We start from the raw sequence: 26,787 nt of genomic DNA on the forward strand, positions 1-26,787 counted from the left end.
CTAGAAAGGTTTGTGTGGAAATTTTAGGGTGTTTTGTTGTACACTTTAGGGTTCATGAAGCTGAAAGGGAAACATCTTTCCCCTATTAGGGGGAAAGAGAAGGAGAGAGGCATGAAAGCTGTCTGATGCTTACATGTTTTGTTTTCCAGAATGCCTTTCCAGTTTCTGGACAGCTGTATACAGTCCATCTTCTGTCTATGGAAGCATTGCTGACAGTGATAGATAGCACAGAAGCACATTGCCAGGCCAAAGTGCTGAGTAACATACATCAACAAGAGAAGGAAGTTGCCAAATCCAGCCCAGAAACTATGAGCAGCACCAAAGAAACAAACAATAGTAAGATTCCGTTTCTTGATATTTTGATACAGAGCTTAGTCTTGTACTAAACTTGTGGATCTCATTTTGGTAATTCATGTATTAAGCTCCATAAATGTTTGTCAGTCTTCCTGTTGCATGTTTTATAACTAATAAACACAAGTGTTTATAACCTTGCTGTCAGAGCAGGGCCTCAGACTTCATCTCTGCTCTGAATATCAGGGAGACAGAGAGTCCACTGTTGAAGAATGACATTATGCTTCTTTTCCTTTCCAGGTCTTAGTGTTAGAAGATTTAGAAACCTCTTAACAATGGGACTCTCTTAACAAACTTAAGCAAAAAAAAAAAAAATCCCTTATTTTGTTAATTTCAAAAAACAAAACATGTAATTTAAATCTGTGATGGTTATTGTCCAAAACAGCACATGCTTTATCTTTCTTCTGAGGCAACGAAATTGCCAAGCTTGTCTCTGCTTCATATGTACTTGTGAATAAGAATAGTGTTTTTTTCTTTGGCCAGCAGCTTCTGTGACCTAGATTTATTTGTATCTATTTGAGCATTAGTGAGCAGAGCAGCTCTTGTACTTACTTTGTTCTTATTGTGGAGATGAGATGGATGCCTGCCATGTTTGCTACTTTGCTGTTTATAACAATAGTCATAGTGATGAAACTAATTTGTCTTTCATCTATTGCATGGAGAAGTGAAGTATCAAGTTCCTGAGTTAGCACCTACAATCCCCATCCCCCAGCATCTGTTCTCTGTCTGTTTGTTTGATCGAACAACATGGCAGAAATAAAATTCAGAGAGATTAAAATGTGCACCTCATGCAGCTTTATATAAAGGCTGTGTCAAGACTGGCAGTCAAAGTAGAAGGAGGGTATGCTGTGGAATTAATGTAGACAAAATACTGAGGATATTGAGGAATCACAGTTACTGCAGGGAACTCCCTTGAATAAACACACATTCAGTTTAGACTGGTCAGTTTCTTATTTCTCCATTGGAAGATTTTTCTTTGGCTTATGTATTTGTGTGACTTTTTTATTTTGCTTTTAACTTCTACAGATAATGAGAGAGTGCTCAGTGAGGGAAAATCCTCCAGTGTAGTCTCAGAGCCAGGTGGGGCATGTCCTCCCACCAGTGGGTGCCTTATGGCTGACCAGATGAAGCAAGGCTGCATGGAACTGGAAGGAGGAAGCGAGACAGGTAATAGTCTCTGCGGGACCTTGATTCTCTGTGTGTTTGTACTGAGAACAGTCCTGACGTTTGCCTACTGGTTCCTGCTATGCCATAGACTTCAGTAGCTATTATGTGTTCGTAATTAGAAAGACGTATGTGGTGAATATTTGCTTTATATTTGTGCTACACAGGCCTACAAACAGTTTTCTTCTGGGAGGGGGGTTAGATCCGGTGGGTCACTTTGTGGCAAAGTGTGTGAAATTCATCGCAGTACTGATACTTTAAGGTAGTCAAGGGCTCTTTCTGAGTAATGTAAGTAACCACAACATACAGAAAATTAAATCTTGTGGATGTATGAAATTGTCCAGAACAAGAAGCTACTATGCAATTATGCTGCAGAAAATGTGGGTGGGAGATGCGTAGTAGCTGAATAGCAGGAGTGTGATTGTCATTTGTTGGGCAGCGTATTTCAACAAGACTCCATGACTGAAACTTGTGATGGGACACAATAGTGGGCTGAGTGGTACTCTGGGGATAGGCTTGACTGTAATGACAATTTGTCCTTCTAGCTGAGAAGAGTGTCCCCAAGAAGCCTACTCGATTTTCTTGTATCCTTCCAACCTCTCAGGAACTTATGCAGATTAAGAACAAAAAGAAGGTATGATTGGGAACATACTGCAAATGGATTGTTGAGTGTTCTCCTTGTTTTCCATCTCATGGGGGCTTTGCATGACTGGTCATATCTCAGAAATCTTGAGTTCCAGTCTCTGTTGATAAGAATTAAACAGTCAACTACTGAAAATCCTGCTATACTTCAGGGACAGCATTGATTATTATCTGTTCTGGTTGCTGAGATGCAAGAAGTGTTAGGGAAATTTTATGGCACAATTTGTAAGCTATGTCCATCTGACTTCTGGGTGGGAAAGTTCTAGGTCTAGTTTTAACTTATGGGGATAATCAGCAAATTACATTAAAAAGGTCAGGTTGTCTACTCTTACCAAACCTGTCAATGGGGACCAAATCAAGAGGTCAGTAGTAGAAGTGACATTCTAGCTTGCTGATTTGTTTACTCCCGTGTTTGCTTTGTCGTGAGGATGACTGAAAAGATTGTCTTGATTAGACAAAGAACAACTTTGCCACAATGTTTGTTTCTTTGAGCCTTATTATTCCAAGCTACACTCTTAACTCTGTACATCTCTGACCAGAGATGGTCATGTTTTCTTGACTTGTTTAAACAAAAATACTGAAGGAAGTACAACAGATCCCCTGCTGCTGGCATACTAATTTGCTTTGTGATCCACTCTGGCAGCGTCTGGATCTGAATGGAATTTAAGGCATCAGTTTCTCTCTAGGAAGTTTACTGCAGTACTGAGGAGCTCAGTTATTTACCTACAGGGCAGTGCTGCTGTGGGGTAAATCTGAGCCACAAGGCGCATTAGGGGAAGTGCTAGTCAGCACTGTCTTCAGAGGGACTACTAAGTTTTCGCATTAGCCAATTTCTAAGAAATTAATATTGATTCAGTTACTATTTCATTTGTAACCCTTTGTTTTCCATTAAATCTAGCTTTCAATGCAGCCTAGCTCTTGAATTTTGTGTGAGTCTATTGTTGAGGAAGGAGCTTGCATAGTGCTTTCATTGTTCTAACCAAAAGCCTCTCAAGACTCCAGCTTTATTGTATTGGAAAACAAGGATAGAATAAATCAAGAGCATTGCCAGCGACTGGACCCAGCAATAGCTGGGAGTTCCTTAAAGAAAGTTCCAGGTGCTTCTAGAAAAAGAACAGTGCCTTATGCTACAGCAGAGGGCAGAAGGACATTCGTAAAACTGTTAGTTTGCCCAGATGCTAAATCCTTTCCTGATGCTAAATCTGGTAATGATTTCATCCTGAGCATGTCAACAGAGCACACTAAACGTTCAACTTCAGAAGTGTTGATGTTGACATGGCACCAGCTTGTTCTGCTTCTTTTAACCTCTGAAGTACTGGAGGAAAAAAAAATCTGGAAGGACTAAAAAGCTAAATAAAAGCAGAGAACAAATTATGCATTGAATTGAAAGGTTTCTTGATGTTTCCAAAGGCAATGACCAGAAGCTCAGAAGCATAGGACTGACATGATTTTAAATGCAGTGTGAACTGCCAGCAGTCTAATTTCCTTTCAGATGGTCTTAAGAAATAAAACACGTTCTGTTGGTATTTGCTATATAACAATAGAATACCCTCAGGGTTGTGTTACAGGATTTATTGCTGAACAAAAATGCTCCTAGTGTCATACAGTCCCTTCAGGCCTGTCATGCTGGGGAAGCACATGGGTATTTTGTTATGCCCTCACTGGGTCCTTGTGCTCTCCTTGTTGTTCCAGGATCTGTGTGTTTCACTGCAATTTGAGGATGTTCATGCAGGTGTGCTTGCCGGGAAGCAGAAAACAGAAGACTGGTTGCTTCTGAGTGACTGAGAACCCAAGGGAACTAGTAGTCATGATGGTCACGAATTTAGTTCACTAGGTCATCACTAGCAGTTTGATCGTGATAGGAGCTAATGGGGAACTGACATTTATTCTGGCGCTTAGTAAAGTTCATTCAGTTGTTTGTGCTTTTGGTTTTTTTGAACACCAACAGAACCTTTGGTTAACCCTTTCTCAGCCAGGTGTTATTTTACACAGACTGTGGTACTATCTAGTGTCTTAAAATAAGAATCAGACAGGGAAGAATAGTTGACTTCCCTTCAAAACCAATAATGCACCTGTTCTTCTCTGCCCACATTGCATCTTCTTTGCCTTGCCATGCTGGAGCACTAGATGTTCTCAGGAGCATGTCTCACTTGCAGGGTGTTGTCTAATTCTTAGGCTTCTGCAGCACTTCTTTCAGCAGCTGAATAAAAGCTGAGGAATCTTGATGCATGTCGCACAGTGAGGTAGAGTACAAGAGCCTGGAGCCAAAGGAGACAGACAAGGACATGGAGTTGTAATATCATTGTAGCTGGGTAGAGCTGATCTTTTCAACATGTTTGAGGTTCATCAAAGACCTTTCCTCTGCTCTGTTGAGGCATTTGGAGTAGCAGAGCTAATTCCTCAGTGAAACGTCCAAGCTTTTCAAAGATGGCAGCTCATGCGTGCTCCGTTTGGTATGACTTGATACTGAATTCTTGTGATGGGTACAGGTTTTCTGACCTTGGTTAGCCTTTCCCACTCACATGGTACAGTAAACTTTATCATGCTAGGGTTAGTCTGTTTGCTTTTGATTCAAGTGTAAGAACAATTTAAAATAAGAAATAATGCACTTCAAGTTTGTAATTATGAGAACGTTGTCTTCAGCTCCTGATAACTGGCACAGAGCAATTCAACCAAAAGCCAAAGAAAGGGATACAGTTCCTGCAGGAGAAGAACCTTCTTGCCACCCCCATCGACAACAATGAGGTGGCCAGGTGGCTACGGGAAAATCCACGCCTGGACAAGAAGATGATTGGGGAATTTGTGAGTGACCGTAAGAACATAGACTTGCTGGAAAGCTTTGTTGGGTGAGTGTCTTTCCATATCTCTTTAATCACGAAGGGGTGAAAGCTGGGAGTTCAGCAATGAATTAAAATGCAGTACAACAGTAGTTCCTGGAGGCCTGGGCTCTGTATCACTTAACTCTCTGTGTATCAATGTGCCTTAATCATAGAATGCTTCTATGTATCTCTTGCAAATGGGTAGCACCTTAGATGAGTGTGATAGCATGACACCCAAACTTCTTTCAGTAGGAGCCAGTCTCTGTGAAGACTGCAGTGATAATTATGTAATCAATAACTTGTATAATTATCAGTGGTTCTTTGTTGTTTTGCCTATTCATGGTCTTTTTCTTTGTTCCTCACCCTTCCCTCTTTACGGTCTGTTCTCTGTGACATCTGGCATTCAGATGCTGAACCAAACAAGGCTGTAGTCAGTAAGCTTACCCTACCTTTCCCATCGTGTTTGTTGCTCATTGCTATTCATTCTTCTTGCAGGACTTTCAGCTTCCAAGGTTTAAGGCTGGATGAAGCTTTACGACTTTATCTAGAGGCCTTCAGGTTACCAGGAGAGGCACCCGTAATCCAGAGACTGTTGGAAGCATTCACAGAACATTGGAGGGTGTGTGCTTGGTGGGCAGAAAGCTCAAACACCGTGTTGGACATGACAGATCAAACTGCCTGTAGAAGCTGACTGTGTCCTGCAGGCAGCAGCTGTTGTTTTGTAGGAGATAGCAGTAGCATGTAGATTTCCAGGGTGCTTTTTGGAAGCTGGAGCCAAAGCCTTGGGTTTTTTGTTTGTTCCGGAGATGATTCAGTACTGCGGGTGGGAAAATGGTTCTCTTGGTCACTAATACATCCCTGTTAATGTAGGACTGATTTGTGTATATATTTGCCTTTCAGAAATCAAATGGGTCCCCATTTGCTAATAGTGATGCTTGCTTTGCCCTGGCCTATGCGGTTATTATGCTGAACACTGACCAGCACAACCATAACGTCCGCAAGCAGAACGTCCCAATGACTCTGGAGGTGGGTGTTGGCAGTGTAGGCACCTGTCTTCTCTTGTTTTGATAGCAATGCAGTATCTGATTTTATCTCAATGGCATTCTCTTTTGTTTTTTTGTTGTTTTGTTTTGTTTCCTGGCATTCATGACTCATATGCAGTAAGCTGGTGTGCAGCACTAAGGTTGAGTACAGTTGGAGAGGAGGGCTGGGGGTGAATGACAGCCTGAAGAAATACCAAGCTTAGCAGGCAATGTGCCAAGTTAGTCAAGGTCCTTTGTATTTTAACATACTGTATCCTTAGTCGTAGTAAGAATGAGAAGACTGTTGAACTGTTGGGGGCTTTGAGAGGGGTCGAGTCCTTTGAGTGTGTACTGCTACAGACCTGTCATTCTGATGTCCAGCCTCAGCTAAGTATGTGATCTGTTTGCTCACACTGAAAGAACAGACATGGGACGGGCTGCTGCACACTACCGCACCACTAAGAATAGCATTCAGTCGTTGAACTTTGAGGCTGTGTGTTGAAGAACACAGCCAAATATGCTCCTGGTTCCATGGAAAGCAAGTGGAGAACTGAATGCAGGCAAGCAGTTCAAGGTGGAGACAGTAGGAGAGTTAGATTGGTGGTGTTTTTTTGTTTTTCCCCCCACAGGAGTTTCGGAAGAACCTGAAGGGTGTGAATGGAGGCAAAGACTTTGAACAGGACATACTGGAAGACATGTACCATGCCATCAAGTAAGAATCAACCTGTCATCTCCGTGTACGCAGAGAGCAAACTAGAGTTGTTTGGTCTGTGAGAACTCCAGAGAGCACTGAAAGGAGGCTCACTGATGATGTTTGCATCTAACCACCTTCCAGCTCCATATGGGGCTGGAGTAACAAGCCTGTCATAGTAATTGCACTGGATTTGTATCTTTGGATTCCTGCCATGGTATTTTAATCCACAGAGCTTTAGCTAATGTTAAAAAAATACATCTTATACCAATATGGAAAAGAATGTCTGAGCACAAGTGAAATGCTGTATCTAAGAAGCCTCTGCCCTCCCGGCCAGGCCTTTAGGCTTCTTCAGAACTTTTTATGCAGTGCCAGAGCTAGCAATTCATCCCAAGGACAGCGTTGTTGCTCTGACATAACATATCCAGGTCTCAGTGTAATATTTCATTTCAAAAGCTTTTGAGGTTTTCATACAAAGTTGTGTGCACCCAATCTCTTCTGCCACCCCTGAAGCTTTTGGCGCTTTCCCAATAACTGGGGAGAATTTCTGGTGGCCGAGGAACTTTTGGGTGTAGACTAGCTGTGGGTGGGGAGTTTCAGCAGTAGCTCAGAAATCTGCCTTATCAGTAAATCCAGACACTGCCAACTTGAAGCTGAGAGGATTACATCTCTGAGGAGACAAGATGTGACTCTGAATCTCAGCTGGTTTCAGTCTGCAGATGGAGACATGTCTTGTGCTGGAAGCAGGGCAGTGTGCTTATGCTGGACCTCTCTTTTGAGCCTGCTTCAGGAAGGTGGGAATGCTGCCTGTCCGGAAGAATTTCTAGATATTCAAGACATGACTCAAGCTTTCAAATAGAGCTCCGGTTTTGATTAGTGTCTCCCCGAGGGTGTTCTTAATGTCTTTTTAGTATTACCTTGAGAATTTTCTTCGTATCTTTCAGTGATGTAGTACCTCTGTTCCAGTCTATTCCCATCTATCCTCCCTTCACCGGATTCTTTAGCTTTCTCAGTATGTTTGATGGCTAAAACAATTGATACGTCATTTCAGAATTGCTTCATCTCAAAGAGATTGCCACAGTGTCATAGTTGAGACCGGGGGACAGTTTGTTTTCTTTGTATTTATTACTGGGGAGGGAGAAACAGACTGTAATCTGTACATAATAATGCATTTGAATATTTGCATTATTCTTATACGTAGATACTCCTGCCTACTCTTGACTGCAATGGTATAACAATTTTTTATCTGAGAATAATGAGATGTGCTGAGTGCTCTAAGGGGGTGAGGGGTGAAGCTGTGCTAGTGTGTTGTCCAAAGTTTCCCATCATTTAACTGTAGTATACGTTGTATTTTCCACCTGTAGTATTAGGTATCTGCTGCTTCAGTAGTGTCCTTACACAGTAGTTACTAAGTGCTCCTGAGAGACACTGCACTTTATATCAAAGGTATTGGAGTGAGGGGCAAGAGAAGCAGGCAGGCCTCGGAAGAGAGAATGTTTCAGGAGCTGGCAAAATCACTTCAGAGTAGGTATCACTTAGCTTTGGGACCATGTAGCAAAAGGCACTGTGTAAATGTTAGGTTTGGCTCAGAATTAAAAATTCAACCTTTCTGCCTGCCTTCCTTGTAGAAATGATGAGATAGTGATGCCAGAAGAACAGACGGGCCTGGTGAAGGAAAACTATATCTGGAATGTCCTGCTACATCGTGGTGCCACTGATGAGGGAATATTTCTGCATGTGCCTCCTGGAAGCTATGATCATGATCTCTTTACCATGACGTGGGGGCCAACCATTGCAGCACTTTCTTATGTTTTTGACAAGAGCTTAGAAGAAACAATCATCCAGAAGGCTATCTCTGGTTTCAGGTAACTTTTGCATTCATGAAACCCAGAAAAGTTAGCGTGACCATTGCCTCACATCTGACTGCTAGGCAGGTCACAGTGAAAGCCATCTGTTATTAGCAATTGAAGAGGTTTTTATTGTGACCTACACTCTTCTAGTTTTCTAGCGTTTGTATAGATTCATCCCATCTCTTCCTTTCTTGGTGCCACTCACTGTTTGGTTTGACTGCTGTGTTAAAATAAAGTGCTTTGGGATGTGTATTCTTAAATTCCAGTGTAATTACATGTGAAACACTTCCTGACATAGCTGTAGTGCTTAGAAGTGAGCAGAAAATATCACTCCTATCTTGCACAATGATGCTGACAAAATCCTTTTATATTGGTAAAACCTGTGTGTGAGGTCATAGCCATGGCTGGATGAGATGGGGAGCCTTTTTTTTCCTCTTTTCTTCTTTTGTATTTTTTTTTAATTTCCCAGACAATGAGTATTTTAAAATCTTGCTATCTGGGAGAAACTGTTTTGTAATGATCTCTGATCATGCTTGCATTTAGACCAAACCATGCCTTAAGTGCAGCTTTAAAGCTCTGTTTATATGCTACTGTAGCCGTGATCTCTTGGAAACTAAACCTTCAACACTACTGCAAATGTCAGCAACTTTTTATGTCAAGACATTAAGTTAGGTGTGTTGGCTTAGCTGCAGCTGGTACGTCTGTTTGGACTTTCTTCTTGAGAGTGATCCTTGCATCATCACAGATGAATATCAGGGTTCCAGGATCTGAGGATGAGTGTGATTATCTGATGTAAGAGTAGACTTTATACATGAGTAGACTTTATACATTTATATTATGAGTGTGTGGAGGGGAAGGTTTAAAACATCAGCAAAGAGGTATCTGATTTGCTGTCCTGTAGAGAGACTTACCTCTGCCAAGTTACTACATTCTCTTCTGTTTTCTTCTTCCTCCTCCAGGAAATGTGCAATGATTTCTGCTCACTATGGCCTTAGTGATGTATTTGACAATCTCATAATTTCTCTCTGCAAGTTTACAGCCCTCAGCAGTGAGGTAAGTTGCAAGGAGGGAAAAAAAAGTATGGCTTTTAGTATATTGGAGCTCTCTTCCTCATCAGGCATCAGCCTGGTTTTTGACAGATAGTGTGTGGGGACCATGCTTTGTGCTAAGAAGATGGCAGCAATTCCTTTCTAAGGTCAGAACTTGCAAAGAAACCCACAGCATTGTTCTGAGAATCTGTGCAAGATCCCCAGTGAGCAGAATAGAACTGCAAAATAACCACCAGCACCACATACACCACAAAAAAAAAAAAAAAAAGAGGCAGGGGCTGGAAGAAGATCACTCAAGACTGAAGGCATGGGTCTAAAGTGACCAAGACAAGTGATCTTTGAAATCCCTTAAAGGGATATATGGATATCTGAAAAAGAACAGTCCTACAAATTAGGCCAGTTAGTGGAATTAGGCTGTTCTAAAATCATACATTCTTTTTATTGGGAAATTGTGTTGTCTGGCCTGGCTGTTTTATATCACTTGCATCTTGGCATTGGTAGCAGTGAAAGAGTACCAGATTGACGATTAGAAGACAAAAAAAAATCCTTAGCGATGGGGTTGCTTTAGGTCCCCACTTCCTCTGCAGCTCACAACAGTGATACTTAATCCTCTCCAAGCATACTAAACATTGAGACTACCAACAGATAACACAAGCAGAGGAATGTCTGCCATGAAACAACTGTTTGACGCAGATTTACACAGTAGAAGCAACTACACCAAGCCCTCAGAGGCACCAGCTATTGCCAGCTGCATCCCATCTAGTTGGGAGACTGGAATCTAGAGCAGTCCTAGGTCTGTGTAAATTAAGAAAGTATGTCTTTTGGTGACGCTGTAGAATCAGGGAATTCTGGATTTGAAGAGAGCTGGGAGTTCTTATCTTTGGCTAGATTCCAACTACACCAATTACTTTCTGCTGCCCTAAATTCCTGCAGGGCTTGGAGACAGTAGTGGAATATGACAACTGAACAAATATTTGAGAGACAGTCTGGTGGAAGGGGAGAAGGAGGGTCTGTCTTCAGGGGTTGAGGAGACAGAACAGAAAGCAACTGTTAGAAAGCAACAGAGGAACAGCAAAGTGTCACTTAGCTGCTAGTTGCTTCCTGGGACAAATCACCCTGGTGATCAGGTATCCTCTCTGAATGCTGCAACTGCTGCGCATGCTTTGGTTGAAAGAAGAGGAATAGAAAGGAATATGGAGGGGATTAACTTGCTGGTAACTAGTGGTAAGTGTAACTTTGTAAGTCAGTAGCAGTTTCGGATATAGTTTGCACCTCGAATGATAATGATTGCCTCCAGGCGAGTTATGGTAATTTTTGTAGAAGGCTTTGATCCTGGAATGAGTTCCTGTCGCCCTATGAATTAACATGAGTGAGTTTTCAGCAAGCACTTTAAAAATGCTCTGTATCATTGCTGTTCTTGAAGACCTTGTGTCTGAATGCCTCAGTGGTTCAGCTTGTGTCAGGTAAGCCACCATGTCTTTGTTTTTGTGCAAAGCAAATGTAAGCTGAGGAGTTAGTTATCCACAGCCCTGTACAAAGAATTGTTGTCTTTTCTGTAGCCAAACCCGAACAGTCTGCCCTAATTTCTGTTGAAAAAGAAACATCTCTTGCCGACTACCACCCCCTCTTCTTTCCTGCAGTCTATTGAGAACCTGCCGACTGTTTTTGGAAGTAATCCCAAGGCCCATATTGCAGCAAAGACTGTGTTTCATTTGGCCCATCGCCACGGTGACATTCTGCGGGAGGGCTGGAAAAACATCATGGAGGCCATGCTTCAGCTTTTCCGAGCAGAACTGCTGCCCAAGGCCATGGTGGAGGTAATAATAACCAGCTCATGGGTAATTGAAGACTCGGGGAGTGGGAAGCTGGCTTTTCAGAGAACCAGTTCAGAGAGGAGGAAATCTCTCTTGCAGAGGCCTGGGTTTGGTACAGCGTATGCTGAGCTAGAAAGCCTTCAAATCATGTAATGTTCAAGTTACATGCAGGCTCCAGCTTGTTTCACAGTGTTTCATTTATTCTCATTTTACCTTTTATGGTATTTGAGAAATTCCAGTATTTGTTTTACTTGACCAAATTTTGAATGTTGTATAGAAGAGGGACATGCTGTAGGCATGAAGTGTTCAAGTACAGCATTTGTGTTGCCAGATGAGGGAGACCAGTCAATGTATGGGTAGGGGTTGAAGAGCTGAGGATGGTTGAGTGTGGTGTTACATCATCAAGTGAAACATTACAGGGGTAACAAAAACAGGCTACAAAGAAGTAGACGACTGAATGTATACATCTTCTGGTCTGTCTTCCAGGTCGAAGATTTTGTGGATCCCAATGGCAAAATCTATCTGCAACGTGAGGAGACACCATCTAACCGGTGAGTGGTGCAGGTAGCTCAGGCAGTTGTCTTTTTGTATTCTCCCTCAATGCTGGAGGAATAATATTGCATGATTTTTTGTTTTGTTTTCTCACTGATGCTGGTGTCTTCCAATTTGCAGTGGTGAATCTACAGTGCTGAGTTTTGTTAGTTGGCTCACCCTTAGTGGGACAGAGCAATCTGGTATGAGAGGGCCATCTACAGAGACACAGGAGGCAAAACGAGCAGCTCTTGAATGCATAAAGGTAACTTAAAGGCTGTAAAAGAATGAGCTTCTGTTTGTGGTGACAATGCTGCTTGCTTCTGGGCAATGTATGCTTCTGGGCAGTATGGCAGGTTCCAGAGGACTTGGAAATTACAAGAAACTACAGAGGAGTGTAATTGCCAGCTAAAGGGTCTTATGTGCTGTGTTGTACAAACATGCTAACATGAAAATAGGAACAATTCTTATAAATAAACTGGGATCTGCCCTTGGCGTCTTAATCTGCTAATTAAGTACAAATGTATAAACTCTCAAATAACTAATCTTTTCCAAGACAGTCTGAAAGCATATGTTGCCAACAAAATCTGGATTGGGGGGTTGATCAGTCTGTGGGCAGAGGCTTCTTTTTAAGGGGCAAAGAGTTATCTGTTAAAATATGTCTAGCACAGATCAGGTCTGTTAGGGGTATTTGCTGTTCAAGTAGTGAGCTAGCTGGCAGCAGTTTTCCTTCAGGTAGTTGTGTTGAAGTCACTCTCAATACCTATTGGAGCAAGTTGTGGTTTGTATGCCTTCCACATTGTCTAGACTTAACCATCCTCTTTTCTATCTTTTGCAGCAATGTGATCCTGAGAAGCTGATCACAGAAAGCAAATTCCTCCAACTTGAATCCCTCCAGGAGCTGATGAAGGTGAGAAAGATACTGGGCAAAGACTGGACTGGTGGTGGGGCAAGTATGCTGTGAGCAATCATGGATGTGTGCTGTGTACTCACATAGCTCCTCTGTCCTCAGAGGATGTCTTGAACCTATTTTGGATATGAAACCAGCCATTAGTTTGTTTTTTATGTGTAACTTCTATGCAGGCAGACAAAATTTCTTTAGCAGCAGAGGGAGACATTAAATTGTGGAATGCATTCTGAAAGTCTTCAGAAGATTACAGGAAGTGTTTGAAAGTATTTGTAGCTCTGTGTAGGAACTGAAGCTGTAGACGGTGCTTTTTCACACCTTTTCTGGTGTGCCGTGTGCCTAATGAGAACATTGTAGAAAGCCAGTTTAGAGACAAGAGCTGATCAGAAATACTTGACTGTGTGCCCTTAGGTAGAGTGAAACCTGGCTGTGGTGGGAGATGTAACAAGGCTGGGCTCACTAGCCTTTAGGCTAGACAAGCTCATCTCCCTGGGGGAGGATGGTAGTAACTGGTAGTAACTCCTCAGGTTGTTGTGGAGTTTGAGACCACTGCAGGTTGTGGAACAAATGTGCCAGCTGCTCACTGGAAGCCTATTGATGTGTAGCAGAGAAACCACTTCCAAAAGCAAACAGCACAGTGCAACCCCTGCACTGATGCTGTGTGGGCTAGCAGTGTGTGCTCCCTGATTCTATGGTTCCGCCAGGCCGCTGTGATTGCAGTTCACTAGCTTCATTCGTGACACTACTGGGACTTGTACTAAAACAAAGGAGAGATTTGTTTATCAAGGTGTTCTTGAGAGGTTCGGAAGAATAGGTATTAAGTTTTAAAATAAGAATGACAAATAAGTAAAACCCAAAGAACGGTACTTAAAACAGCTTAACTGGAACTTCTTGCTTGGATTGCACAAAGACCAGTACGTCGCTGGCCCACCTGGGGAAGTAGTGACTGAGTTTTCATGTGCTATCTCAGAACATTTTGCTCTTACTCCTATCACATCAGGAATTCTCCCTTCGTAGGCAAGTTGATGGCTTGAGAGGAACACCTCTGGTATTTGTAGTCATTCCTGCATACGTCTACCTTTTCTGTGCTTCACATATGCTTAGCAAGAAGCTGCTGGCTTTCAGAAGTCTTCCCATCCGAGAGACTTTGTCAGAGCTTAATATTATTTAAGTTAATATTACATCTTGCATAATAAAATAGGATTTCCCATATACTTAGCTTGACCTGTGACGTCCAATGCATTTCTGATGGGCTGTGCATGACCTCCCCAGATACTGGATTGCTGTTTTGCCCAGACTTGAAGCATTCTGTTGGTCCTCATTGATCCTCCTGTTTTGAGGAGCTGCGAGTCACAAATGTTTCTTGGCTTTTCTAGGCTCTAATCTCTGTGACTCCTGATGAGGAGACATATGACGAAGAGGATGCTGCCTTCTGCTTGGAGATGCTTCTGAGAATTGTGCTAGAGAATAGGTATGACCTTGAAATACATTCAGATTCACTGTAAATGTCCCTGCTTTACTGCAGCTGCTGCCTGGGTCTAGGGAATGAGTTCCTTATGTGCTTGATTTGCCAACTGAAGCAGCATGTGGCTGTAATTTCAGGGCTTAGCAATTCTATCCTAGCATATGCAAACGTAGGTACTATTCACCCGTGAATTACTGCTTGATATCCTGAGATACGGAGAACATAAACTGAACCATGGAGGGAGAATTCTCCCACCTGATTGCTTTGAGAGTAATGAAGTAAATAAGAAACTTCACAGCTTTGTTGTTTCTGTGTGCTTGTTCTGATATCTCTCTGCTGGAGCTTTTCATTAAAGTGATGAAGTAGCAGGCTGTGAGGAGTTCTAGGGGGAAGAAATAGCTGGATCCTGCTTTTCTCATCTCCTTTCACCCTACCCTTTCCCTCTTCCTTGTTGTGGCTAGGGACCGTGTGACATGTGTCTGGCAAACTGTCCGAGACCACCTCTATCATCTCTGTGTCCATGCAATGGAGTTCTGCTTCTTGGTGGAGAGGGCAGTGGTGGGGCTGCTGAGGCTGGCAATTCGGCTCCTTCGTCGGGAAGAAATCAGTGCACAGGTAAGAGATTTTTTGAAGGTCAGTTGCTGTTTTTTTTTTTTGTGTCTACACCTGGCAAAACAGGAAACCAATCACTGTTGGACGGACATATTCAGCCTGTCTGTGCTGCAGGTAACAACAAACAGCACTTGCAAGTAGCCCTAAATAAGTGAGGTAGACTTAGCTGGAGAAGGGAGTGTAAACAATAGGGTCTGTTGTTCTTTGTCTCCTTCTGTGGCTAGGTTCTCCTCTCATTACGTATCCTGCTCATGATGAAGCCAAACGTTTTGTGCAGAGTTAGCCATGAGGTTGCCTATGGCCTCCATGAACTACTGAAGACCAACGCTGCCAACATTCACTCTGGGGATGACTGGTACACGCTCTTCACCCTCCTGGAGTGTATTGGGTCTGGAGTGAAGCCACCTGCAGCCCTGCAGGTTACAGCAAGGGCAGATAACGACACAGGTAAGACAGGCCAGCTTTTGCTGGGAAATTTGATGCCTGCCTGCCAGATAAGCAGCTGCTTCCTCAAGCTTTTCAATTAGCAAAGGGGACTGCAAGAAAACAAAGCTGATATTAAACTACATTAGGAAGATTAAAGACCAGCACCTGCTGTTCACTCCTACCCCATGGTCTGTCCCTGTCTATACTCTGCCATCTCTTCCTATTCTGAGCAGCAGTCCAGGTGCTAGTCCCTGGGGGAGCAGTGGGAGGAAAACTGATAGCGGTTGTAGCAGCCCTAGAAGGTCTTTGCTCTGCCCCAAGGAACGTTTTCTGGTGCTTGTGGTCCGGTGCCATGGCTAATACAGGCTTAATCTCTCATCTGGGTGTGTAATGTAAACCCAGCTGTTGTTCCTGTTTTGTGGGACTGATTCCTTTCTGTCCCTTCTTTTAAGGATCTTGTAAATGGAATTGTTATTTAAACTTCTATTTCCAAATCCATTTGTGTTCAGAGTGCCTGAGTCATGCCCGCAAGACCAACCCAATGTTTCCCACTTCTCTCAACCGTGCTAGAAGACTGTCTTTTCAGCAAACTGTTCCCATTCCACTTCAGCCAGCTGGCAGTGTATTTGAGGCCTACAGCTTCAGACTTCTAAAGCAAACATCAAAAAAAGGACTTTCCTAGAAGACTTTGTTTTCCTCATTGCTTTTTCTAGAACTTCCTTGCTAAGTCCTGATGCATTATGCTAAACAGCTTGGGAAAACCTGATCTTACAAAATCCCTGTGGCCTTTGCCTTCTGGGGCTCATACTAGGTTGTTTTCTCCCAGCTCATTTTTACTGCTTCTGTCTTTGCTGTCTTTTGAACAAACTGCGTGACTGTGACACCTTGCAAATCAAAGCATTTACCTCCTGCAAGTGTTTGGTACGTTGTGTTCACAGCTAGTCTGTGCTGGTGGGTTTCTAGATAATGTTGAATGATTGAGAAAATATTTTTTTCTTAAGCTAACATTTATGTCAGTGCCTTAAATTTGGCCCTTGAAATGATTTCTGTGCTTTGGACGCATGAAATGTAAAGTTATCCTGAAGTTCAGAGTATGTATATCTGAGAGGTGTGGAACATGCTAAAGTGGATTGTTGTCTGTGCAAAATACTTCACCTGTATTAGTATGGAGCTGCCTGACTGACCTCAGGCATGTGAGCTGTGTCATTCTGTGTTGCACTTTTGGAGTTGCTTTGGCTGAACCTAGCACCTCCAGTAGTTCTTAAAACGTGTGGTACATCTGCTTCTGCCCCCAGGCCCAAAGCATTGAACTCTGCCCTTTTAAATCCACGGTCAACTTGGCAAGCGACTTAGCAGAGGATGGGGAGTCCCCTTCCTCTGAAGGGGAAAGCCAGGTGTACCTACAGGGAAGAAACATGGCCCAAGATTTGTTTCCTGTTGTCTCCTGTGCATGTTCCTCTCACAGTTGTTCTTTTCCCAGGAGGAGAGCTCTGGCCCAGATTCTTCCAGGGCCCACGGGTGGCTGTAGGCTGATGGTGATCTGGATTGCTTCTCCCTTACCCACAGCTGTTCTTCTAAGTTCATTCTCTTAAAACCCATACCTTTTGTCTTCAAGGTGCACAGTCGGACAGTGAGGTCTCCTCTTCCTATCATCCAAGTGACATGAGCCTGGATCGTGGCTACACCTCTGACTCAGAGGTGTACACAGACCATGGGAAGCCAGGCAAGATGCATCGCTCAGTGACAGATGTGGATATGATGAACAGTGGCTGGCTAGTGGTGAGTAGCCAAGGGGCTTCTGGTGCCTGGAGAAAACTGATTCTGGCGTGGTTTTGAGAAGAGTGTGTGGAAGAGAGATAAAGAGTAAGACAGTAGAAAATACAGCTAAATGGAGCGAAGTGGAAAGGAAGGTGAGTGTAAAGGGAGGATAGGGAGGAGATGCAGACAGGGCAGGAAGCTAGCAGGCAAATGGGGAAGAAAGGGAAATGGGGTCCTACAGAAATGACATAACCTGTTGGTTTCAGAAGAAAGTCCCTTTTGGCAAGTGCATGAGGTACTGCTTACTACACGAACCTTTCCTACTTCCCTCTTGCTGTGCCCTGCAGGTGGGGAAAGATGACATCGACACCTCCAAACCCAGTGCTGGGCTCAACAGGCTGGGGCCATCTCCTCTTGTCAACCAGTACAGCCTGACTGTGGGGCTGGATTTGGGCCCGCATGACACAAAATCTCTCATGAAGTGCGTGGAGTCTCTGTCTTTCATCGTGCGAGATGCTGCCCACGTGACACCCGAGAACTTCGAGCTCTGTGTCAAAACCATCCGCATCTTTGTGGAGGCGAGCTTGAATGGGGGTAAGATAGCCTTTGATTTGGTTTGGGGTGGCCAGGCAGTGTGAAGGGAAGTGTGAAGTACTCTTGGGGAATGAGTCTCCAGGCCCCAGAAAATGTTCTGCTGCGAGATAAGTTTCCTGGCTCTTGGTGACAGCAAGTATTCTTATCCGTGTCACTGGGGTATAGGGGAGACCTGCAGCTAATGTAAAGGTAGCAGTATCAGCAGGAGTCATGACTTCATGTTGCAGAATGCTGTTCCTGAAGGGCACTGGGAACCTCTTAAAGTGGGTAGCTGTCGTTTCACAGGACAGAACCCTCCACTGGGGTATCAAAAGGTGGCTTCTGCATGCACTGAATGGCGGAACCTTTTGTGGTGGAGTGTGTATGTGGTATGTTGCCACCTTTCACTTTTTAGGCTACAAGTCCCAGGAGAAGAGGGGAAAGAGCCACAGGCATGATAGTAAATCCAGTCGGTTAAAAAAAAAGCCAAAGGAGAGCTCCACACGGCGGTCACGGGTCTTGAGCCAGCACCAGGCCCACACACACAGTGATGAGGACGAGGATGAGAGCATCCCTGCCAGCTACCACACTGTGTCTTTACAGGTTAGTCAGGACGTAAGTATAGCAAGGATTTCCTCCTCTCCTTTCCCATACTCAGGGCCTTGTTAAGGAGTCACTGGGATCCTTTAGGAGGGGAGGGGAGGGTGCATCTTGGGTTAGTGGATACTAAATAGCAAAAGGTAGGTCTGGTGGCAGTGTGTAGCTCTGCAGTGAGAGGGGAAGACTGCAGTTTGGACAGGCAACAGCAGAGGAGCAGTGGAAAGCCAGGAGGGTGGGTGCCTGGAACTGAGTCACTGTAGAAGGTACGATAAATGTGGATCAAGGGCATTTGGAGATGTGAGGTTTATGTGGGAGATAGTGTGGAGTCTGACAGGGCATGTGAGCTTGTGGGTGGAAGAGAGCCCACAAAAGGAGATCCTCTTAGCATTGGTTTGGGGAAGAGTAGAGACCACGTTTGATTGAAGAATTTAAGTACCGTGTGTTATTTAATGTGATGCTTGACTTACAGCTCCTGGACCTCATGCACACCTTGCACACGCGAGCTGCTACCATCTACAGCTCCTGGGCAGAGGAGCAACGCCATCTAGAGCCTGCAGGGAGGAAAATTGAAGCAGATTCACGAACACTGTGGTCCAACTGCTGGTGTCCTTTGCTACAGGGTAAAGTCATCCCCTTGTGATAACAGTGAGCAAAGAGACTTCCAATATAAGGCAGCACTCAGGACATTTGAAGAGCCAAGAGTTAACTTCAGAAAGCAGGCAGAGGTTGTTTTTAGGGTCTGCTGTAATTGGATTAAGAACTTGGGTCAGATTCAGAAAGGTATCTTTAGCATGAGTTAGCTGCCAGCTTACTTCTAGACCTGACAGTAGATTCCAAGTCTGTGACCTGGAACAAGTATAATCCCTCCCCCTGCCCCAGAGTGTTTGGTCTTCATTAACCTTTTCACCTTAGGCTGGGGGAGTGGGAATGAGACACTTTATCCGTGGGCTCTACACTGGATCCTTCTCTTGCAGGTATTGCCTGGCTGTGCTGTGATGCCCGACGTCAGGTGCGGATGCAAGCTCTCACGTACTTGCAGCGGGCCCTCCTGGTACATGACCTGCAGGCCCTGGATGCCCTGGAGTGGGAATCCTGCTTCAACAAGGTAACCTCCTAGCTGGGTTGGGCATGCAGGCAGGACAGTGCTGTCATGAAGAGCAAAGCTCTGTGTAGGATTGGCAGAATGGCATCCTACTTCATCATCGTCTTGTTGAGCAGTCTGTTCACTGTAATAGACGAGTCTTTCCCTACGTTGCTCCTGTGAAACGTTCCTCTCTGCTTAGCGTTCTGATAGAGCCTCTTGGAAATTAGTCCCCACTCTTCATAGAATCATAGAATAGTTTGGGCTGGAAAGGATCCTAGACCAGGCTGCTCAAAGCCCAGTTCAACCTGGCACTGAACACCTCCAGGGACGGGGCATCCACAACTTTTCTGGGCAACCTGTTCCAGTTCTTCACCATTTTCATAGTAAAGAATTTCTTCCTTATATCAAATCTAAATCTACTCTCTTTTAGTTTAAAGAGAGTCCTATTGCTATGCTCCCTGATATTCTCCGCCCGCCCCCTTTCCTATAGTCCCCTTTAGGCATTCAGAAGTTGTTATAAGTTCTCCCTGGAGCTTTCTCTTCTCCAGGCTGAAGTTTCCATCTCTCACTGCTTCTCCCACACTCTTTATCTAGAATGTCCCAAAAAGGCCAGCTCCTTGTTTAAGGCTGCTTGTTGAAAATGTCATCAATCATTTTTCAACCAAAAAATATCCATGTCTGATCCAACAGGTGCTGTTTCCTCTGCTCACCAAGCTCCTCGAGAACATCAGCCCAGCTGATGTTGGTGGGATGGAAGAGACTAGGATGAGAGCCTCAACGCTGCTCTCCAAGGTGAGCTTGCTTCTGCTGTCTGAAAGCTCAGGGGAGACCATGTGCACAGAGAGGACCAAATTGTTTGTTTCTCAGCATCTCTGACCCGGATGGGTGTCATTTTGCTAGTCTGACACAGTCTTTAGAGCTGAGTTTCTCCACCACCTTCTCCTGTTGGGACTTGCCTTCTTTCCAGAGCTGTCTTCATGATTCTGACCTTCAGAAAAGCTGACAGGAAGGAGTTTGTGACTTTATGAACAACGAAGAGAAGTATTTCAGCTCAACAGAAGGCAGTCTGTTCCAGTGGTGGAATGATGCATGTTAAAAGTGTAAGCCAGAAGGGCTAGAAGAGGTGGTGATTATTAAACTTGAGTGGTCTCAGGCAAAAGAGACAAGATCCACTCTTCTGCTTGTGCAGCTCAGAAAGGAGGCCCCTGGTATCCGTGGGCTTGGCCTGTGCATGCTCCTGGCCTACAACAAGGAGGCAGAGTTCTGGATTTGCACAATAAGCTTGTCAAGCTTTGAGCAGCAGTCCTGATACTGCTTGCTGACAGTAGCTGTGTTCTTTTCTAGGTATTCCTACAACATCTTTCCCCATTGCTCTCACTGACCACTTTTGCTGCCCTGTGGCTGACAATCCTGGACTTCATGGACAAATACATGCATGCTGGCTCCAGTGACTTACTGGTAAGGTGCTAAAAGTGATGCTGCAGTGCTTGGAGCAACCATTCATGGTCTTTAACCTTTTAAGTCTTTTTTAGCCTTTTAACCCTTCCAAAACAATTTTGTTCCATGGTGTTTCCCTTTGGCCTGTTTCCAATGTGGCCCATCAGCTGTTTAGGGCCTTTGTTCATTGCTGTATGTCCCACCTCTGTGTCCTGAGGAGTATCTCTGATTACAGCTGGAGGCCATCCCAGAATCTCTGAAGAATATGCTGCTTGTAATGGATACGGCTGGGATATTCCACAGTGCTGACTCACGGACGGGGTACTCGGATCTCTGGGAGATCACCTGGGAGAGGATTGACTGCTTCTTACCTAGGCTTCGAGATGAGCTCTTCAAACAGACAGTCATCCAAGGTACAAAGGGATGAGAAACGTTACAAGACAGGTCTTGGGCCCAGCGCTTGCACCTTGTACTTAGCTGCCATAGTGCCTGGGTGGTGCTGAGATGATAGGGGCAGAGCTTGGCATGAGGAGGGCAAACGGAGGGTAGGCAAAAGGAGGGAGCAGACTGGTGTGTGGTCTCACTGTTTGTTTGTGTTCCTAGATCCTGTCCCCAGCATACCAATGGAGCAACATCCTCAGAAATCAATAGCATCTGCCCTGCCCCCTTCTCCCGTGGGGGATGTGAGGTCAGCCACCCACGCAGGACCTTTGGAGAAGCCCTGTGAAATGGGTGCCACTGGTGAGTCCATGGATTTATTTTTCCTTGCTTTCGCGTGATCAAGTTGTCTTGTGCTGTTGATCCTGCTTCTAAATGGATTGGTTGCGGCCTTCTTGTGGAAGTTACTGGGGGCAGAGGCTGGGGCAGAATGGCACCTGCTTCTCAAGGCCCGAAGGCGCGTGGATGGGGAAAGTCTGAAAAGGTCCTTGAGCTGACCCTTAGCCTGGCTTGGCTTTGTTAAGGCCCATGTAAGGCTGTATTTTCGTCTCTTCCTTTTTCCAGAGTCTGAGAGAGCCACTGCACCTGCATCACCCACCATCAGCACCTCTGCCTCTCCTCCTTTCACAGCATCAGCTCCAACCAAGGCAAGCCCCGTTGCAGACGTACCTCCTACAACAGCACAGCCACCACTCATCCTGCAGCCCCTTGCCTCCCCCCTGCAGGTTGGGGTGCCGCCTATGACTCTGCCAATCATTCTCAATCCAGCCCTAATAGAAGCCACCTCTCCTGTTCCTCTCTTAGCTACTCCACGGCCCACTGACCCCATGACAACCTCTGAAGTCAATTAGCTTGAGGGTGTGCAAGAACTGTCCACTGAGGAAGCTCTGGGTAGAGGATGCTGGCCAAATGTTCTCTGGTAGCGAGCATGTTTGTTTTAGAAGATGATGCTAACCTGAGCAGAAGGGCAGCTGCTGCAGTTCCCCGGAGCACATCACGTTCGTTCCCTTCTTGTGGCAACTGCCCCAAAACCCCTGACTGCAGCCTTCTGGGTATCCAGTTCCGCTGACCAGTTCCTTCCTGCCTTCACAATCTCAGGGACCAGGCAACACCCCCACCCAGCAGCCTGGGACCAAGCTGCCACCACGTCATCTGGCAAAGAGGGAAAAATCCTTGATGTAACACCAGAGAGGGGCAGCGCTACGAGACCGCCTCTCAGATGGTTCAGTCCAGTCCCTGGACAATTCCCCAGCTGTTCCCTACCTTTCCTGCCCACGCTTCTGGTCGCACTGCTTTATTTGGGCTCTGGGTATGCCTGGGCTCAGCAGGTTGAGACTTTTGCCTAGATGATTGCTTGCAGCATAGTTCCCAGCTTGCGATGTAGGGCTTCTTGTCTGCTGTAGCCACATGCTTTCCTTCTGCAACGTGGATCACAGCAATCCCCTAACCAGGTAGGGAGCAGGGCAGCCTGGTAGGCACAGCGCTGCCTTCCCCACCTCGTCCTGCAAACATAATCAGGCTTTCTGGAAGGAGGGAGCAAATTCAGAGGGCCCTGCCTAGTTAAGTAGAGGAGAGGGAAAGGCAGAGCCCTGTGAGCTGAGAGCAGAGCACCGTGGCCATCTCTCAAACAGCGTTTGGGGAGCTACTCCCCTTGGGGTGCACAGCCATACTGTGTTTTCTACCGCTCGCTGCATTGGCCTCTTAGTGTCCAGCCCCAGGGCATTTCCTCCTCTTCGGCTGGAGAAGATGCTGGGATCTGTGGCAGCTGCTGGTAGAGGAGCAGCTCGCTCTTGGAAGCTCCTGCCAAGATTGTGCCCTTCTGCATCTTCTGGTTGTTGGGTGCCTGCCTCCTTCTCCACCTAGGGTGTTCCTGTAACTGAAGTCAACACAAGTCCCTGGTAGTCATTCCCGTGCTTGTGCCGTGCAGCAGGGGTGTCCTGCTCTTCCATTGCCTCGTGCCCAACGCAGAGCTGGCTGCCTGGCAAGCACTGCATCTCAGTTCTTCCTCCTCTAAATTGGTTGGCTAAATTCTCAGTAATACCAGCTTCAGAAATCCCACTGGTGACTGGGAGGGGTGTGGGAGCTGACTCCAACCCAGCGTGTGCTGTACTGAGAGGAACCTAAGGTTGGGGTGGCAGTACAGCCAGTGTACATATGGAGTAAATGGCTTACGAATCCAATGGACTTTTTACAGTGTAATAAATACATCCTGTAAATGAACGTTCCAGTGTTGTGCTGCTTTTCTGTTGTGGTTCCGTGGCCCAGAGCTCTGGGACGAGTGGAGAGTTGAATTGTTATGGTGCTGTGCCCTTCTGCCCTGGCTCAATGCACCAACGCTTCCAGCAGGGTGCTCTGTCCGTGGGGAGCATGGAGGGACGTGCTGACAGCTGGGAGGCTCAGCCAGGAGGCTGTAGTGGAGGCTGGGGCCATCCAGAGGAGAAGCAGGAGTGGTTCCACCAAGGTCAAGGCGGAGCTGGAACAACTAAGGCTGCTCTTGCTTTTGTGGCAGCAGTTTGGTGTCAGCTGGGAGATCTCCGGTGTAATGGTGCGTGCTCATGCACAGCCAGGACTGAGGACAGAAATGAGGGCTGAAGAGCAGATGCCCTGCGGCATCTCGGCACGCAGCCAGAACACAGACCTCGGTGACAGCGTGGCTCACTTCAGAGAAAGGAGCCTTTTTCCTCTGACAAGGAAGAAATCCTCATTTCCATTGATAGGACTCCGACTTGGTGAGGGCATGAGATCCTGGAGCCTTCCAGGGCTAATCCTTGCCGTGGATATGGGCAGCCACAGATGCTTCCCTCCTGATATTTTCTGCTTTGTTGTGGCAAGACCCACACAATGTCCTTAGAGCTGTGCAAGGCACTGATGCCTTCCCTTTCGGAAGGATTCCAGAGGATTCCTATGGGCTTAATAAGGAGTTTAAAAACTTCTGAGTTTGTTTGAAATTCATGGTCAAAGGTCTAAATATTGCGTAATGGAAATGTGATGCGCTTGCTAGGAAAGCCCCGTTAATAAATCCTGGATATCTTTCCCTGTTTCTACCATTCTTTGAATACTTTTATTCCTGTAACCTCTTCCTCGCCCTCCACTACCAAAGCCATGGCTTCCCTCCTGCCCTTAGACACTTTCCTTCATGCATTTGAGCCCTTGCCCTGCCTGCCCATGGTGCTGGTATGTCCAGCCCACCTCTCTGTCTTGTGTTTTCAAGGCTTGACTTCTATTTACAGCTCTGTTTAAGCTGTCTCCAAACCGCTTGCTGAAGCCTTTAGATGATTAACTCTTCATAAGCCATTGCTCAACTCTGAAGTGCTTGTATGTCAGCACTGCTGCCCTCTGATCCCTGGACAGTCCTTTGACTTCTTGGACTGCTGTCGTTTACCAGCAAAGCCCAGTTTTTCCTGTTGCCTTAAGATACTTGTTTTGAGGATGCTGCATTTTAAGCTGTTTGCAAACCCAATTTGTACCTAGATCCCTGTATCTTAACTCAGTGAGGGTGCAAAGCAAAAGCTACCCGAGGAAACTGCAGGCAGTGGGACTGGAATGTAAAGAATGTAGGATGGAAAGACAAAATTGCACTTTAAACAGTTTTCACTAAAGTGCAAATAGGAATGGGCTGAAAAATAGATAAATTTATTTCAGCATTGTTTGGATTTTGCAATAAAGAGGCTTCAAGTGTTACAGAAAAAAAAATGTTTTAGTGTGAGCTCAGAGGAGATCAAGGATCGCCTGACAGGTAGCACTTGCTGTGTGATAAATACAGTTTTATCGATCAAGTCTCTTGACTTTTCTTTGTAACTCGATTTACACAACAGCCGTGCTGCCGGCGGCTGTTGGTGAGCAGGGGTGGTCACAGCCCTAGCGTTCAAGTTCGTCCCAGCATCCACTTCTGCTAGACTTGGACTTCTTTCTCATTTTTACGGGTCTGACTCACTGTTGTTCCAGAGGATGCTGGACAGACATCACAGTAGTTTGGGTTTGCTTGCCTCTTGCTGTTCCAATGTACATCAAGAACTTCCGCAGCTGAAAGAGAGCAGGAATAAATGTCAGTAATCAGCATATGTCAATAGAAGGGCTTACTGTGGAGCTGGTGTTGTCCTCAGTATGAAGCCTTCTAGCATGAGAAAGCCCTATTTAAAAGATAAGCTCTGGCTGAATAATGTAAATTTGATGCTGAAACTTGTAGGTGCAGAATCTGAAGCAATGCTGCTTTTACTCAGATGCAGTATTAACAACAGGAAAAAAGGCTGTGTGCTCAGCGTACTCAGTGATTTCAGTGAGGTGTCATCCAAAAGTGACCTGACTTTTCCATAAGTACGTAGCTCCTGGAAACGCCACCTGTTGAGCTCCGTCGGGAAACCTGCTCCTGTTAGAGCCTGAAGCATCCTGGAAACGCGTCCCGCTCTGCGCCGCACCACCTGCGCATGCAAAGCAGCCTGCTTGGCTTTGCACTGCCCGACCCATTGTCCAGGAACAATCCCGGCCCCACAAAGGCTGCTGGAGGCAGCAGCAGCTGCAGCACTGGCCCGGTGCCCACCACACTGGGCAGCATTGTTCCTGCCACCGCCGTGCCGCCGTGGGGCTGCCAGGAGCGAAGGTCGGCCCCGATGTCCCCCGGCAGGCAGCAAGGCAAAGGCAGGTGTGGGAGCACGAAATGAACTTGTGGGGCACAGCATCCTGCCGCGAGAGGTGGGGGCATGGCCATGCTACAGAGCAGGGAAAGACGCTGGGCCTTCAAGGAGCCAGTGTGGCTTGTTTTTTAGGGAGATCTCCAGGGACTACAAGTCCCAGTGTGCAATACTGTGCCCGGGGTTGTATAACCTGAGCTGGGGGCAGCAGGGGGCCAACAGCATGGCGTCGCAGGGTTGTCTTTCCTCTTCCCCTGGGCCCAGGCAGGCATGATGGTCCCTGCTGGCTGCAGGAGGAGCGCAGGCAGCCACAGGACCGGAGGGCCACCTGCACCCTTTGGCTGCACTGGAAGCTTTGGGACCTGCAGCCACATGCCCCTGGTTGCCGCAGGGAAGGAGGGTGTGTTAGTGCCGGGCTGCGGGCAGGAAAACGCGGCTGCTGGTCCCTCGCCACTGCCAGGGGAAGTCACACTTCCTCTTCTGTATTTAACTTTTCCATTTAAGACAACTAGAAAGCTCCCGGGGCAGCGGGGCTGGTGGGTGGCAGCTGGACTGGATGCCCGGCTGTGCAGTGCCTGACGAAGGAGAGGTCGCCCTGACGGGGTCAGGACCGTGTGTGCGGGCAGGTGCCCATTACGCAGCCCGCTGGCAATGGAGCTGCGACACAAACTGTGCAGCGACCTCGGGGCCGGTCCGGGCCGCGCTAACCCCGTTCCCTCACGCCCCGCAGCAGGGAGGAAGCGAGCGGGATGCTCCTCGCGGGCCGTGCCCGCTGCACCGGGCGGCCGGAGCTGGCTCCTGCTACCCGGGGCGCTGCTTGGGGCGGGAGGGGGGCAGTGGGGCGGCCGAGGGCCCCAGCCGCTGCCCGTCCCGGTGCCCCGCAGGGCCGCCGCCTCGCGGCAACCGAAAGGGAAAAAACAGGGTTA

At 46.2% G+C, this 26,787-nt stretch overlaps 1 protein-coding gene across 6 annotated transcripts in view; it reads left to right on the forward strand.

Annotated features, from left to right (window-relative positions):
- Positions 1-23,453, forward strand: part of GBF1 (golgi brefeldin A resistant guanine nucleotide exchange factor 1) — a 101,205-nt gene extending 77,752 nt beyond the window's left edge. For 4 of the 6 annotated variants that reach the window (XM_035329319.1, XM_035329322.1, XM_035329321.1 and 1 more), the window contains 26 exons: positions 150-336; positions 1,378-1,518; positions 2,061-2,149; positions 4,801-5,003; positions 5,472-5,595; positions 5,877-6,002; positions 6,628-6,710; positions 8,318-8,554; positions 9,499-9,592; positions 11,229-11,405; positions 11,889-11,953; positions 12,075-12,198; positions 12,772-12,843; positions 14,217-14,311; positions 14,767-14,920; positions 15,142-15,364; positions 16,959-17,122; positions 17,449-17,695; positions 18,090-18,289; positions 18,744-18,894; positions 19,249-19,379; positions 20,049-20,150; positions 20,703-20,816; positions 21,031-21,208; positions 21,399-21,536; positions 21,798-23,453. In XM_035329319.1, coding sequence (XP_035185210.1) covers positions 150-336; positions 1,378-1,518; positions 2,061-2,149; positions 4,801-5,003; positions 5,472-5,595; positions 5,877-6,002; positions 6,628-6,710; positions 8,318-8,554; positions 9,499-9,592; positions 11,229-11,405; positions 11,889-11,953; positions 12,075-12,198; positions 12,772-12,843; positions 14,217-14,311; positions 14,767-14,920; positions 15,142-15,364; positions 16,959-17,122; positions 17,449-17,695; positions 18,090-18,289; positions 18,744-18,894; positions 19,249-19,379; positions 20,049-20,150; positions 20,703-20,816; positions 21,031-21,208; positions 21,399-21,536; positions 21,798-22,084 — 3,906 coding nt within the window. In that variant the 3' untranslated portion in view covers positions 22,085-23,453. The remainder of the gene's footprint in view (positions 1-149; positions 337-1,377; positions 1,519-2,060; positions 2,150-4,800; positions 5,004-5,471; positions 5,596-5,876; positions 6,003-6,627; positions 6,711-8,317; positions 8,555-9,498; positions 9,593-11,228; positions 11,406-11,888; positions 11,954-12,074; positions 12,199-12,771; positions 12,844-14,216; positions 14,312-14,766; positions 14,921-15,141; positions 15,365-16,958; positions 17,123-17,448; positions 17,696-18,089; positions 18,290-18,743; positions 18,895-19,248; positions 19,380-20,048; positions 20,151-20,702; positions 20,817-21,030; positions 21,209-21,398; positions 21,537-21,797) is intronic. The other 2 variants (XM_035329320.1, XM_035329325.1) reach the window with 1 other exon arrangement.
- Positions 23,454-26,787: the final 3,334 nt, after the last annotated feature.

This window comes from Oxyura jamaicensis, chromosome 6 (genome assembly GCF_011077185.1).
Source record: "Oxyura jamaicensis isolate SHBP4307 breed ruddy duck chromosome 6, BPBGC_Ojam_1.0, whole genome shotgun sequence".
Taxonomy (NCBI): domain Eukaryota; kingdom Metazoa; phylum Chordata; class Aves; order Anseriformes; family Anatidae; genus Oxyura; species Oxyura jamaicensis.